The sequence below is a fragment of the Sebastes fasciatus genome, chromosome 13 (genome assembly GCF_043250625.1).
Source record: "Sebastes fasciatus isolate fSebFas1 chromosome 13, fSebFas1.pri, whole genome shotgun sequence".
NCBI classification, from domain to species: domain Eukaryota; kingdom Metazoa; phylum Chordata; class Actinopteri; order Perciformes; family Sebastidae; genus Sebastes; species Sebastes fasciatus.
The window spans coordinates 13,117,059-13,133,994 of NC_133807.1; the positions used below are offsets into that span (position 1 = coordinate 13,117,059).

Here is a 16,936-nt window from a genome sequence, read left to right on the forward strand (position 1 = left end):
TATTAAATCTTTTCTTTTAAAAAAAAGGTCTAACTTTTTTGTTTTTCTTCTACTTGATTTGTATTGTAAAAGCTTCCGCCAAGTGTATTGTTTTGAATGAAATAGAATGGTGAATTATTTATGGATTCAGTTCATTTCCTCTGAGAATTCAACACGAGCACGTTCCTTACATAAAAACGAGGGAGGGCTGTTTAATGCAAACTACAAATACATAAAACATAGGACTCTCACCCAGGAGACCGGGGTTTGCATGCAATGTGGAACCAACATTGTGTAGTTGTCATTGTGTTCACAAGCTTAAGTTTCACTTTCACTTATCAAATGTAGTCATTATAAGCCGAAATCCGATCTTTTTCCCTAAACTTATCCAAGGTTTTGTTGCCTAAACCAAAGGAAGTTGTAGTTTTGTTGCCAAACCTAAACAAGCTGTTTTGTTTGTGTTCAAAATGTAACATTTCATTCAGTTTTACATGTTAGAACATGTTGCTTTAAAGTTTTGATTTCACTTTTACAATGTAGTAGGTGTAGCAGGCCCCTACTGACCCACATCTATGAGGCGTATAACGACTGATAATGTACATTTAATGAGCTGATAACAGACTAATCAAGGGGATTTGTACTGTAAATGGACAGAAAAATATAGGTTCTGCTCCCAATCTAAGAAAACGTCATTCAAAATCCCATTGACATTTGTGACATGTGACACGAGCTGCTTAGCTCAGCTTAGCATATTGCTCTCAGCCAAGAAATGGTCTGGCTCATAACACCCCTTAAAAAAATGTGTCAACACTTTATAATTTGATTAAACATAAAAGATATAATGTGTTAGCCAGTGAGCTTTAAGGCCTTTACACAACAGGGGCGTGACGAAGAACCAACACGAAAATGCAAAATACTCGCTTGTGAATATTATATGTCTAAAGCTTTTACTGCGAAAGGTAAGAACGGAAGGAGTTGATCTGGTCTGCGATGACTTTTTCAAGGTTGAAAGGAGTAATAAAGTTTGCCGTCTTGGTTCGGACTACGGAGCCTCTGTGTTGTTGTTTCTTAAATATAGCCGCAACTCAACTTAGTTGGTTGACGCCTTTATTCGTAGTACGAAAGCTCAGAAAATCGCGTAATATTCGTGTTCCGTGTTAAAGTGTTCATGACAAAAACAAAAGTTTGCAAAAAATATATTGATGTATGAATTAATCACACGAAAAGAAAAAAACAAAAACGCTGTCGGTGTGTAAAAGCCTTTAGAGATGCTGGTAGGTGGATTTTGTTACCAGCACAAATCCGGGCTAGCTTTTTCCCCCTCTTTCTGTTATTTATGCTAAGCTAAGCTAACCATCTAAGGAAGTGAATAAGCCAATTTTTCAAAAATGTCAAACTGCTCCTTTAAGAGAATAAAACATAGTGTTTGATTTACTCTACATTAAATGTGATAGACTGAATGACGTTTATAGGGCAATAAAATATCAGAACGCTACTTTCTATTTTTTTTGTAATAACTATTTCATACCACTTCAATCTCAAAAGTCCACTAATGCAAAACCACAGCGTCACTGCCTTCACGGGGGGTGCTATAAACTGGACAGATTAATTGATTTCAACCTGTGGTGGTGGTGGTGGTGGGGGGTGGGGGGGCTGTGGAGCTGAATGGTTGCTGAGGGGGTTTTGGAGGCGTGCGGTGCAGTGAACCATGTACCGGCTTCATCTCTGCGGACTCGCTGCGCCCAGTTAAAGGCTTAGACTGCCAAACGTACGAGGGGACGGGGGGAAAAAAAACAAACTGTTAGGGGCGGGGGGGCGTGCACTGTCGTTCTCCAAGAGCCGTGTTTACACTGCGCTTGATGAGGGGTGAAGTTGTTAATCTGGGAAATAAAGCATGAGGCATTCCACGCCGCCGCTGGAGATGTAGGCGCTGTATAGTGCAGAAAAGATTTTTTTTTTTTTTTGCTAAACTATTAAGCAAATCGTTGGGAGGACATTTTGTTGAGAGTGTTGGCGAAAGAGAGAGGGGGGGATGTTAAGGAATGGGGAATGAAAGCAGACTTCCTCCTGGCTGTGTTTTGGCGCAGCGCCGTATTTCCTGTCCAACAACAGCAGAGTGGGATGGTTGGCTGATTTGAACAATAAATATAGTGGTTTCTAACTGATGTCACATCACCTTGTTTTTGTCACCTGAGGAGAAAGGCAGCAATCAGGCTGTTTGGGTTTGATCCCAGAGCACCGAGCTGGGTATATGAAGGGCTGGGGAGAGGGGCTTGGGAGTGTTCGGGTTACTGATCCAGCTGTTTGGAAAGACTTTGCAGAGATCTATGGATGTTTGCTACGTCATTAGGGCAAAGTGAGAACCTCTGTTACACTAACCTGCTCCCAGCTCCATCCCCCCCTGAACCTAACTACTCCCCAAATATAGCTTGTGAAAATGTTTGGACTGGCGGAGTGAAACAATGCTGCGAAGAACCATTTGTCATTTTTTGGCTAAGTACGATCTATCAAGCTTGTGTTCAGCACAACACTACCACATGCAGCAAATCGATCCCAGCGCTCTGTTTGTGAGCGATCTCTGAAAAATGCTTTTGTAGGCCCTGTTGCCCGAGCCTTTTCTTTCATTTCACGCATGCTTTCATGCAAGCTGAGTGAATTAAGCTGGGAGGACTGTTGTGGCATGTAGTAGGAAATATCCTGTTGCTGTCCCTATGTTTAAATAGCCAGTGGTATACCAAGGATGGGGGCACCGGAGGATAGGCACCCTGAGGCCCTGTCACCAGCCAATCATAGCTCAGTGATGGATGTTGCTCAAGACCGCAATATCTGCATCTGCCCAGTCACTCATTAGTCATTAGTATGCGGTAAAACTAGAGAAATAGATATATTTCTTGAGATGTAATTGGTATCCAATATTGTTTAAAAGTACTAGTAACAAGTTAAAACGTTTTTCCCCATATAAACACACTATAAATAGACTTTCCCTCCAACTAGAATTGTCAAGTCAAGTTGGAGTTTACATCCATGTTTGTCCAAAATGTCATCACTTCATCATCTTATCCTATTATACATTTGTGTGAAATTGTCATAATTAGCATATGAATTCTTGAGGTATGGTCAAAAACCCTGTATTGTGACCTTTGACCACCAAAATCTAATTGCAGTGGAAACCGCTTATAGTGATCACGTCTGTCTGGGTCAAATTGATCACTATAAATGGATGATTATTATAACCAAATTTTTGTTGTTGTGCATCATTGCTCATGCAAATTACCATCTAATTGACATTTGTATATTTACTACATTAATACAAAGTAATGAAACGGACCGCTTCATTATTTACTGGCTCGCTGACAATTCTTCTGCCTTTTTCCTCACCAAGGTGAGGCATTGCCGTTTTTGGCCGGGCGTCGGTCTGCATGTGTGTTCTTGAGAATGAGACGTACGTACGTACGTATGGACAACCCGAAAAATAATGCGTCCAGCGCAGAGGCATAAAAACAGAATCTCACATTAACTTCAATGTTTGCCAGTGTTTTGTAGGCAAACATACTGTCACATAGTCAGAGACAGGCGGAGATATGTACACGTTTTTTGTGCATCTATGGGATATTTTGCTGGTGAGCGTATAGCTTGAGTGACAGCAGGTTGTTTGCTCAGGGCCTCGTAGTCTCTTTACTCCCCGAGGTGCTGCAAGACAGAAGGAGCCCAGCTTTTGTCTCCCCTCACATTAATCCTCGGCCGCTCGGTCTCACACCTGTCGTATGTGCTCACACCTGTGTGTGTGTTGTGTTTTTGTGCCTGTGTGTTGTAAGTATGAATAGGGGGAGAGGGACGATTAGCGAGTTGTTTCCACTGCTCTGTTCAGTGGATCAGCTCACACCTCCGTTCTGTTTGTTATGTTTGTCTTGTCAGGGATCCACAGAGGACCCCAAATAGCTCAGGAGCTGCACGGGTCAGTTCACTGACACCAAGACAGGGGGCCGCTTTTCTCCACAACTTTTTAAGGAATTCCTTTAATACCTGAAGTGTGAAACAGACAGTGGTGGAAGAAGTACACAAGTAAAATTCCTGCATTCAAAATCAAGTGAAAGTAAAATGTACTTAATATATCAAAAGTAAAGTATTGTTTTGTAGAAAAAGTACCGTTTTATACACATGCTTTGCACTAATGAAACAGCATTAGTGCAAAGCATGTGTATAAAACATTACCTCAAACCTAACTTTAGAGGAAAGTGTTGAACCTAATGCCAATCCTTTTATTTAACAAAAAGTTACACTGTGAGAATACTGGTGACTGTGTGCAGATAATGTTATAACATCCAACGTTTGACACATCCTGTTTCCTGTTACCTTTGCAAGCCCTCCGGTGAGAGATGGACTTGGTCATGTCCCTGTAGTAACCTTCCTTGCAGTAATGGCAATGGCGTCCCGCCGTGTTGTGACGGCAGTTGAGACAGACGCCGCCGCTTCTCCGGCCTGACAGCTTGTACAGCTCCATGTTGAAACGACAGCGGCGGGCGTGCAGGTTACAGTGGCAGGCTGGGTAGAGAGAGAGAGAGAGAGAGAGAGACGCTGAGAAATGTTGCCATGACATTTTACAGATCAGCTAGTCATAATGCTGATTTTCGTGTTTTCACTCCTGTTGCATGGTTACATAGTCCCCTGTCAGTTGAGAAACTCCAAACTCTTAAACTCATGAAACCAAATGCAGTGTCATCAAGCTGCAAAACACAGCTGTTTTTCTTAGCTTCTGAAAAGCTTGACATTTTGGAAATATGAGCTTTGTTATTTGACAGCGATGAACTCAACACACAATGTTTACAGACCTTCCAATTTGCAATTGTGGTGCAGAGCCAAATGCAGTTGAGATCCTGAGAACATGCATTTACTTGAAAGCCACCACAAAGTCTCAATCTTCTGGAAAGAGTTTGTCATTTTCAGACAACAGGTTATTGGAACAGATGGCGTGGCTTGGCCTGCTTTGGTCTGGCTTGAGAATAATGGAGCCTCTAAAAGAAACGTCCTGGTTCAGGCTCTCTTTCGCTTGGCCACCTGCTTGTGAATTTAACCTCTGAACCCCGGTGATGTCAGGCAGGAAAACTTTCTTCCGCTCTCCCACACATCTGAGGGACTGCTGATTTATTGTCATTTCTATTTTCACTCGTTAATATTGACCTCAAAGTTCATATTTCTCACGCACTGGATGCACTGCCACAATCTCAGCCCGCTCTTATGGAAACCCAAAGTGTTCAATATAAAAGAAATACAAAATTACACAAAATAAATTATCACATGAATGAATGTTGCAAAATTTATAAATGAACCAACAACTTATGAAATAACTGAAGAACATATTCAAGCTAATTTCATTACTATAATATGCTATTATTCAAAATGAGAATTTTATTGAAATTAATTTTTATGCAATTATTGATGTTTTTATTTCATGCCACTTTTAATGACCGTGGTGTTGTCACCTTTTAGCCCCTCTCTTAAACTAGCAACTGCTAACTGGCTAAGCTACCTAAATAAAGGGAGATGTCAGTGATTGTGTCTGTGTATTGTGTTTATTTACAGCAGCAGCCTCTTGTTGGTTGATTCAGAATTACGTGCTAACAAGAGCAGCTAACTGGTTAAATCTGGTAGCAGTTGTTGAGTTTACTATAGCTTGAAGGCAAGCGAGTGTCTGCAGGCGAGTGTGTGACCGTGCACACACTCGCCTGCATTCGCGCACGTGTGACCGTGTCTTCAACCTTGAGTCGATAATGTTGAGAAGTAAGCATCGCCCTGGTTCCCTCGACAAACAGCCAATGGGATTTTTCCTTTGGGCTTTGGATTATTGCAGAAAATAAGCTCTGTGGCAAACACACGTTTATGATACTTACACGTTTTGTTCAGCAAGATAATCTTCACAAATTAACACCACTTTATGATTTTTGAAGTGTGAATGCAATCACCGGGAGTAAAAGGCTAACGTTAGGCTATAAACAAACTACACCACGGTCGCATGAGAGTGAGTATAAACACGACAAGGCTGTAAAGGCGGAGGAGTCGGCGTGATGACGTTTAGTAGTCTCACTTATTAGCAACCGCCTTTTTTAAGACACGTAAAAGCTTCAAAATTCACGATATTTATTGATATATTTTATGTCGTAGAACAAAACGTTAAAATCCCTTAAGCTTGTGTTAACCACAGACCTTATTTCAGGCATCTAACTAAAAACGCATTCAAAAAACCCATTGACTTCCAGACAAGGGAACCTGAAGTGCTAAAATGTTAACTCATTTCTGGGTTTTAGGACTCATTCCTGTAGCACTCTATTACAATCCTGCAAAAGCCACAGATACCAGATTTTTTTCTTTTTTTTTTGTCAGAGCATTTAGCATTATTGACTGCTATCGGGATATAATGAGAATTTCAACGTTACCAACCCTACCTTTAAGAGAGGCGGGGACATATGATTGATTAAAGGTGAGAGGGAGGTGATAACACTCATGGAAAAATTACATTATAAAATAAAAAGTGACATGAAAGAAAACTGAGAAGAAATGATGTCATTGCCATTATGAGATCAAAGCTGGGATTTGGAAAAAGGCCATTTTTCTATATCTTCATCTATGATGAAGTAAAAATGAAAAATGATTAGTTATTTGTTATTTCACAATTACTTATTCTATTAATATTGAACACTGTGGGGCACCGTATTCTGCATTGGTTATCCTCCTTGTGATGTTTTCCCTACTAGGTCACTTTTTTCCTATGTTAGGCTGAATCATGCACGAAGCATTCATAAGATCGGCCTTCACAGTGCCTCACATTTCAGTAATCTCTCCATCAATGCGCCCGTCTTAATGTTATTACAGGGAGATGCTGGCGATAAGACTGTCACATATGCTCCACGTTCATCAGTGGTCTGAATCACGTACAAACCGACTCACACCTGCCGTTAGGGACCAGAGCTGGCAGGTGGTTGGGATTCAGAAACACTCCTTGTGAATGAGGGGCCCAGACGTCCACACACACACACACACACACACACACACATGCACACACAGAGGTGTTTGGCAGCTGTCACAGGCTTATCTCCACACTACCCTCCCCAGGGCTGACCCAACACACACTACACCAAGCTTTGAAGAACACACACACACACAAACGCTCCCTCCTCCCTTTCCCTCTTACTCTTTACTGCTCTCTTATCCCAGATGTTATCTCCACTTAAGGGAAGTGTGAGGGAAAATGCAGCGGGGCTTTTTTCATGAATAGGAAATGGAATGCTCTTAGTTTTCCGGTGCTGAAGAAAGCCGATGCTGGTACTGTACTTTCATCTTCCAAAATATTCAGAGACAGATGTGTTTATTGTAACACCGAAGCCGCCACTTCAAAGAACACAATTACTTTTTAAGAACCAGCCAGAGACAAAAAAATACTAAAACTAAAGCGGGATATACATCATAATTTATCTCTTTTTCTTGTTTTTCAATCCAGCAAGCAAATAGATGAGGTCTGTGATTCTTTGGCATAAATCGATCTGAATCTGTCTCTTTGGAGACTGGTCGCTCTCAAAGGTACTTTTTTATACGTGTGTGTGTGTGTGTGTGTGTGTGTGTGTGTGTGTGTGTGTGTGAGTGAAAGTGTCATGAGATAAATAATCTCCACAGCTGTCCCCAGGTCCTTCTAATGAACGCTGTGCTGTCTCATCCACACATCCCCGCTCTGCTCACTGCAGTTGTCGTCCAGCAGGGACAACAGCTTGGGCGCTGATAAGCCGTGTTTAGAGCAACAGGCTCCAAATGCCCCTCGCAACATCTGTCGCACGTTTGCCAGATAACTGAATTATGTACTATTGAAAAGTCAGGGCACGGGTAAACCTTCCTGGTTTTGTTCTTCAACAGTTTGGGCTACGTGTAAAGAAACTCAAAGAGTGAAAGGATGTGAAATCAGTAAGTGAAGAATTTAGAGCCTTTTTTTTTTCAGACGTACCCATACGGTCCTGTCAGATGAGCTCATTTACCCCTTCATCAGCACCACCAGTTATGTTCCGAACATGTTCATTTGAATTTATTTTAAAGTGGATATTATTTAACAACGTATCTTCATACAACGTTCCTATGATATCTTTCACACATTCCTATACACACTCATTGATGCGATGAAAATACTACAACATAATAACGCGTTTACACAAATTTGTTTTAATGCCACTAATTTCTTTAACGCATTAACACAACTTGCGATTTTTACCTTGTAGCGGGCTCAGTTTTAAAGCTAGAGTGAAGATACTGGTATCATATGAAACTAGAAAACCTAACGAATCCATTGGTACCAACCATGTCATAAAATGTCTAGCTTGTTGCGAAGGAGGTTAAATAACGCTCCAAACTTACGCTAAATTTTGGCGAGGAAAAACTGGCCATTTTCAAAGGGGTCCCTTGACCTGAAAACGGGTTTTATGGTTACCCACGAGTCTCCTCTTTACAGACATGCCCACTTTATGATAATCACATGCAGTTTGGGGCAAGTCATGGTCAAGTCAGCACACTGACACACTGACAGCTGTTGTTGCCTTTTGGGCTTGAGTTTGCCATGTTATGATTTGAGCATATTTTTTATGCTAAATGCAGTACCTGTGAGGGTTTCTGGACAATATTTGTCATTGTTTTGTGTTGTTAATTGATTTCCAATAATAAATATATACATACATTTACATAAAACAAGCATATTTGCCCACTTCCATGTTGATAAGAGTATTAAATACATGACAAATCTCCCTTTAAGGTACATTCTGAACAGATAGATATGATTAATCACAATTATTTATGGACAGTCATTTGATTTATTGTGATTAAATATTTTCATATAAAAAAATGACCCTTGTGTTTCTCTGTATTGCCAACTAATTCATGCTTGTGAAAGCTCTTTTTTATTTGCTATGTGTGTTTCTTAAACACTAGTAAAAATAGCAGTAAGAAGAAAGCTTATGAGAAAAAATTAATTAGAAAAATACATATATTATTACAGAATCATATTCAAGGAATGCCTAGATTTCACCTTTCTAGTGAAAAACTAAATTGAAATTCTGAATATAAATTGAGTTTATACAAAGTAAAGGCATGGTTACTGCAGATCAGCTGCTTACTGTGATTTTGCACTGGACATCCAGAGTAACAAGGTGTCTTTTCTGGGGCTGCTTTCATTTGCTTTCAAGGGCCTACTTAAAGCAATGCTATTCCAATCTATTTATGTTCAAGTGCCATCTATCAGGCTTAGCGAAGGAAGCGCTCGTGGTGGGTGTGCATATTGGATGGAAATTACGCATCCCACGGCTCGGTGGAGGCGGTTTTTCGCTCCGTCTACAGAGGAGAGCAGCACACTTCAGAAACAATCAACCGTCTGTACATGATGATCTGTAATGAAATTTGGTCATTAGGACTCAGCGCCGCAGCGGCAGATGTTTACCGACCCTGTCAACAGGTGTCAGAAGATGTTTAAGCGTACAGACTGAAGAATGCACCGCTTCTTCAGACGCGGAGAAAGATGGAATTCCAGCGCGATTGTTGTTTATTCAGGACCAATTACTCTCTCAGTGCGTATGATCCTCTACAGTCACTCATACCGTGAGCTGACGACGTGTGCCAGATCAAACAGGGTTCATCAGAGCCTGCGATCAGAGGAAAAGACAACACTTGGCCTTTAACGGATTACAGAGCCATATTTTCATGACAACAGTTGGTTTAGTGGTTGGATATTTCAGAGACACGCACACACAGAAACATACAAACTGTACTTGCTGTGAATGTCTCTGTGAGTTAGACAGTTTCACGTGTTTCTTTAAGGAGAATTTAGCTTTTTTTAGTGTGCTACTACACACATGCTGTTGAAGTTATATCAAATACTTGATTCTGAGGTCTCACTGCAAAGCATATGGAGATTATGCAATGCTTGCGTAACACCTGTATTGTATATGTGGGTGATGTTGCAGAAGTGTCAAAAGAGTTCATTAATATCCATGAAGTGGGTACGCATTTTTTTATTTTGCTGTGTTTAAAAAAAACAGTTCATGCTTTAGATTATAGCTCGTACATTATAGTGTACGGATATAATTTGAATACTAAACAGTCAAAGGGATGATTTTTTTATTTAACAGCCCACATACCCTGGACTTACACTATAATAAGGGAGCTTTTACCGCACGTTGTCAATGCTTTGTAGTGTAGTATCACTTAAAAGTAATAGTTATTACTTCAGCTGGTAATTATATGACAAGACGTCTTTAACATTGGTTTTGATTGTTACAGATAAATCAAGTATATTACTGCTCTCCAGCATTTCATCATCATAATAAAAACATGCACATAACAGTTGTATAGATAGAGCTATAGAGGTGCACATATTATCTGGCTTAGCTTAATGTTTTGTCCCCAATAATAATGTATATTATATTAATAATGATAAATAATACTAAACTATATTTAATCACCTTTTACATTGCAAGGTCAGATAGCCCTCGCGGCCATGCAGATGTGACCAACCAACCATGAATTGGCCTTTACTCTGCCCTGTAATTATTAAATAAGTAGTTAAAAATACAGTGTATTTATTTCAACCAGATCTCAACAACAGAACTACGATCACAGTAGGCAATCAAAACACTTAGTTTAGGAAAAATGTTATGGTTGGGCTTAAAATAAGTACGCAAACTAAGTACACATGCAGTTTGGGGCAAGTCATAGTCAAGTCAGCACACTGACACACTGACAGCTGTTGTTGCCTGTTGGGCTTCAGTTTGCCATGTTATGATTTGAGTATATTTTTTATGCTAAATGCAGTACCTGTGAGGGTTTCTGGACAATATTTGTCATTGTTTTGTGTTATTAATTGATTTCCAATAATAAATATATACATACATTTGCATATAGCAGCATATTTGTCCACTCCCATGTTGATAAGAGTATTAAATACTTGAAAATCTCCCCTTACGGTACATTTGGTTGATTCATTTGCGATTAACTATGGACGATCATGCGATTAATCTCGATTAAATATTTAAATCGATTGACAGCCCTCCTGATATATGTACCCAATAGTCCATATCCTGTATAAATCATTAGACAGTAATTTGTGAGTTGTAATCTGTTACCAGAACTGTAATGGAGCTTTGATGGATGAAGTCATGGCTAAATCTTTTGCTTGAAACTGGGATGTTGTATGCCTTGCTGATCAGGCAATGATGAAGTGAATGATTATTTTTATAGTTTTATTCTCTGGAAGTAGTTCCACTGTGGGATTATAAAGACATCACGGAGAGTCACTGATCACATCATATTCCATAAAAAGAGATGGCATAAATATATCATTATAATACTGGAAGGCTGGAAGCAAATCAGAAATGATTTCTGCTGTAAAGGTTCAATAAATCAGTCACAAATAGAGTTTTATAGAGAATGGTATTAGCTGCCACGGCTATAAAAGGGCGCACTGAGACTCATCGTTATTAAAGCCAAAACTCCAACAAACACGCATTTCTGTCACACGGCATCCGTGGACTTTCTCTGATGAAGCGCGTTTGACTCGGTAACGCACAGACATGAAAAAGCGAGCGCTACGATCAGTCACCCTCAGCTGCTTCCAGGCCGACTTCCACCTCACGCACGTTTCCCACAATAAATATTTCGATCACACATCACTGCAGCAGCTGTGATTTTTCGCGAGGACAACAACAAAGGACTTCTGCAACCCGTTCTCCAGATGATTAATCTTTTTACAAGTTTCCGGACTGCTTTTGATGATTTGACTTGAGGCAAAAATATGTAAACAATGACAGAGAAACAATTTGGAGCTGTTAGAGGGAGATTTCTATCTCGCACAGAACGGAGCGGGTTTACGCAATGACCTTTAAGGACCGTTTCATCAACCCCGTCACCTTGGTGTCACATAAACAAATACAGCATCAAAACAATGTGAGCCAATATAAGAACGATTTAAAGACCTACTTTGATCAAGATAAAATAGAGATGGCACGGCTAAGACAAACAACAGAGCTGGAACATGAGGAGGTTTTAATGAGACACATATTAGGGGATGTTTGAAAATTGAGAATACTGAGTTCACTTTGCTGCACCTGCCTCTGTGCTGAACAGGGCTGATGCCAGGACGTACAATAGTGGCTCCTTTTTTCTGGCTGAAGGTAATCATGAAAATCTCACCAATAGTCCACAGTTCATAGTTATTACTGACGACAAGATCAGAATCAAGGTGGCATAAAGTGCATGGTGCTTCTTTCCCAAAGTAGAAAACATGACAGGTAGTAGCTGTGTAGCTACAATAAGCAGCTATTACTCTATGGCCTGTCATATAGCAAACAAGTGGCAAGTGAATAACAAGTGAAGGTTAAAGCCAATCTACAGCCGCCTTGACATGCAGTTCATTTAATGGCCACTAGATGGTGACTTCCAAAAAAACCCAACTCTATTGAAGTGGAAAAACTGCCAACTTCTCTGCTGAATTACAAAGTCAACAATTTTTTTTTCTACAAGAAGTTTGAGTCTCAAGAGACAAATAGTTAAAGGAACAGTGTGTAACATTTCGGGGGAATCTATTAGTAGAAATGGAATATAATATTCATAACTATGTTTTCATTAGTGTGTAATCACCTGAAACTAAGAATCATTGTGTTTTCGTTAGCTTAGAATGAGCCCTTCATATCTACATAGGGAGCGGGTCCTCTTCACGGAGTCCGCCATGTTTCTACAATAGCGAAGAACGAACAAACCAAACACCGCAGAATGCAAAACCATAGTACCGCCAGCCCCCGTCTGACTTCTGTTGCTCCTAAAGTAGTGTAATTATGGAAAGGATTGCTAACGGCGTTATCACTTTTTTGCACTCGGCGGCTCACGTTACTGCAGTCTTGGAAAGGGAGGAGTGAGCGGAGTGGTACTCAGCTGGTTGCAATCTGCAACCATATCACTAGATGCCGCCAAATCCTACACACTGTACTTTTAAGACATCTGTTCCTTGACAACATTGGACATTTGGGAGAACCCATCATGCAGTTTAGTTTGTATTCCACTCAGAAAGTGGAAGATAGCAAGCTAGGTTAACTACCTTCCACTCGGGATGTTGAAGCTAGTTAGCCTAGCTAGTTAGTTCAGCTAGTTAGCTTAGCTTGCTAGCGTTGCCACTGATCTCACTAGACGTCACTTTTCATTCATGTTATTTCAACACCTGCAGAGTCATCAGCAGCTTTCACACACTCAGCGTTGTATTTGTTCAACATTACAGAAAGAAGGAGGATCTAGCTAGCGTTAACTGTCTCTGTCTTATGGGTCCAGTTGTGGCAACAACAAATAACCAGACAAAATTCACAGCAACAGATGGCACTAAGCAACAGCTTAGGTCCCAGACTGGTTAACATTGGAATTAAAGTGATACTAACATTTTTAGTACTCGCCTACACAGACAATGCACCAATCAAATTACCATTACAGAACCGGAACCAATAATTCACGTACCTTTGAGAACACTAATGTAATAGGTGCTATCAACGCAGAAAAATTAATAAAACCTGAATTCGTTATTTTTGGTAATCACAACTTTGACCGTCAAGTCTATACTGATTTTTAGCAACAAAAAAAAATTCAAATTTCAGTTTGACATATATGTTTCCCTGACTTGTCTCTCAGGCCATCACATTTGTTTGTCTCCAGGCCCCACCACATTGCCTACCCAGGTGACCGGCCCATTCAGGTTAAGACAACCAAATATAGCTGCCAGTATTGGGAGTGCAGACTTGGGCTGAGAATCTGCTCCTGTTAGCAGCTCTCTGGCTAGTCTAGGACCAGTGTCAACTCATGGAAATGTATTCTGGCACATTGCTCATCACAAGTCTGGCTTGAGTCCGGCAATTAAGCGAGCATGATGGTGATGCAATTTTATCAACCTGGGCCTATTTGCGTTTTTTTGGCAAGAAACAGCTGAGCAGATGCACCGAGCGGTAACCACACACTTCAAAACATCCTTTCAGAAACCTTTAAGTGATATGACATTGGGTTTTTTTCCTGGCAAAAACTATTACCACTATTCCACTTCAGAAGTGATATCAAGGGCAAAAGGCTAACAGAGCAGTTTAGCTGCATCTGCCCGGTTGTATACGGACAGATGCTATCAATCTAATGATGCCATCATGGCCAATTTGGCAACAACACCTCTGTTCCCTGTGGGGTGTTGTGTCTGCTCTGCTACCATAAACAGCACACACAGAGAAACATAATGACCCATCACTCAGCTCACCTTTCACCTCTGAGGAGCTGCCAAACCGCACAAGAGTGCACTTTGTGCCCCGAGACCAGATAAGAGATGAAAAGGTAAAAGCTGAGCTAATGAATTGAGTTATCCTCGAGATGAAAGGCTATCTAAAGCCATCTCGCTCCTCTACCTCACCCAGGTCTGAGCACGTTCCTATGTGTCTGTGAAAAAAATCTGTTGTCCAGTTTTAGCCTGAGGGCACGTATAAACTGACAATGATGTCAGATACTAGAAGCCAGAAATTATTGTTTTACTATAATTTAACCGAAACCATGATCTTTCCCTGACCTTAACCAAAGTGCTTTGCCACATAGTGCTTGATTCACTCAAAAAACATCGCCTGTGAAAATAATCCAGGTAGCATTTACATTTGTCACGTAATTGGGAAAACAATTGTGCTCCACACAGAGAACAAATTATGTATGATTCCACCACACATGATTTAGTCTCCTGCATCCCAGTCATCAGGGTGCTCTAGTCTTTAGCGAGACCTCTTTAACTAGACCAGTGGTTCCCAACCTATTTTCCTTGAAGCCCCCCCTACTTGTATCTGAGAAAAGCTGAGCCCCCCCTCCACATTTTCTGACATCATCACCCTTAAAATAAGATTACAAATCCTCAAACAAAATCCACAATTTGAATAAGGTGATTCAGTGTATTAAATGAGTCAACTTTCTTTAATGAATATAACAGTTTCGTCAACATAAAGTGATGACGTCTTGATGGATTTGAAAAGAACATTTTTATTTACTATAATGGTGTTGGAGTCAAAATAGATTTTGTGTTATTGTGGTTAAATAAACGTAATGTAATATTTGTTAGACTGCTGCTAGACCGCCCTGTTAATACAGGTGCAGGCCTCCCTTTGTGTACAGCAAACAGTGGAGCAAATACTAGATTAGTAGATTTTTTAGCGCAGTGGAAATATTGTTTTTGAAAGGCTAAACGCCAACAAATAAGGATAGAAGCAGAATACTTCGTCAGTTAAAAAATATTGTGAATTCTTAAATGATTACATCTATCTTTTTTCAATACATTTTGACTTTTGGACTACGCTCTGGAGTTATTGGAAATGTTTGGTTATTGTGGTTTAATAAATGTAATGTAATATTTGTTAGAGCGCTGCTAGATAGTTAATACAGGTGCAGGCCTCCCTTTGTGCAGTAAGCGGGAGAGCAAATAATTTTTTTTAATGCAGTGAAAATATTGTTTTTGAAAGGCTAAACACCAACAAATATGGATTTAGGCTGAATACTTTGTTAGTTTAAAAATGTTGTCAATTTTTTTCAATAAATATTGACTTTTGGACTTCACAATGCTCTGGAGTTATTGGAAATGTTTGGACAATACGAGTCACAAATAAACCTACACTGCCACCACTATAATCTAATTCTACAAATAGTATGATACTAATTTATATTAGTGTAGCCTTATCTTTATCTGCAATTGTGCAAAATACCGGGTTCAAACCGAATGTGGCCTACTAAGTAGTTTTGTATGAATTATCCAGTAAGTGTGTTATTATGATTTTTTGTTATAAATATATCTATAAATCTAATTTTGACAACCTCAGAGCAGACAAATCCTGGAGCGCCCCCTTTGATATTTGGCACCCCCCTAAGGGGTCCCGGACCCCAGGTTGGGTACCACTGAACAAGACAATCTGCGATCAAGCTCTCGTGTTGGGTCCTTGAGAAAGACACTAAATACCTATCAGCTTCATGGGAGCTTCTTAAGATAAGTTTGACCTCTGACCTCCCAGGAATTTCCCTGTGCATATTAACGTTAGTCAACTTTTATTCAAAATGGCATTACAAAGGCTTTCAAGGCTTTTGCAGCTCATGTGTATGTTATTTTATTTCTCTGAGGCCTAATAAGGCTTAATTCCACCAGCCCCTCTAGATTAGTAGCAGAATATTCTGTCCATGTGTAGATCTCTCCTCCTCTCTGCAGTCTGCCTCCCTCAGTGTGGGAATAAGTCTCTCTACCCTGACTTGCACGCCTTGTCTCGCCATGCAGCGTGCGGTGATGTCATGGGAGGCGTTCCCTTTCTTTACGAGCGCAGCTCTGTGATCTCTGGTGGAGATCAATTAGCTGAGCAATCAGCCCGCCCCGCGCTTTTGTGTGAGCGACTGCTCATAAACCGTTCGGTTGCCTGGCAAACGGGGGAATGCACCGCCTCAACATAAACAGCCACCCAAGTACAAGCTGGCCGGAGCAGCGCTGCAGGCTCCGTCTCAGTACAGCATACCGTATTTCATTAGGTAATGCAATGTGACATCAGCTCACCCAACGCACCATTAGCAGTGTAATTTAAGATTAGTTGGTAATAATGTGTGTGGGTCATAGTAATGAGCTGTTAGTGATGACTGACTATTTCAACAGTAGTTCTCTCTAGCAGTCTTTAAAGCTGCAGTCGGTAACTTTGAGCAAATATGATAAAAAACGTTGTTTTTATCAGACAGTAGGGCATGAGACAGAGATTGTTGATGAGAAATTGCAAGCAGTAACACTGTGTCTGCATCATTTCCTGTGAATCCCTCCTGCACATGAAGGCAATTTGAATGCGGTGCAGGAATGGCAGACTCCGCCACTAACAATAAAAACTACCATATAAAGAGGTTAACAGAATTACATTGAATGGCT

General features: G+C 40.4%; 1 protein-coding gene across 1 annotated transcript in view; it reads right to left on the reverse strand.

The window, feature by feature from the left end:
- ntn1b (netrin 1b) overlaps positions 1–16,936 on the reverse strand; it is a 62,006-nt gene that overhangs the window by 19,636 nt on the left and 25,434 nt on the right. Inside the window, exon 5 of the mRNA XM_074655565.1 lies at positions 4,333–4,521. Within this exon, the coding sequence (XP_074511666.1) occupies positions 4,333–4,521 (189 nt within the window). The remainder of the gene's footprint in view (positions 1–4,332; positions 4,522–16,936) is intronic.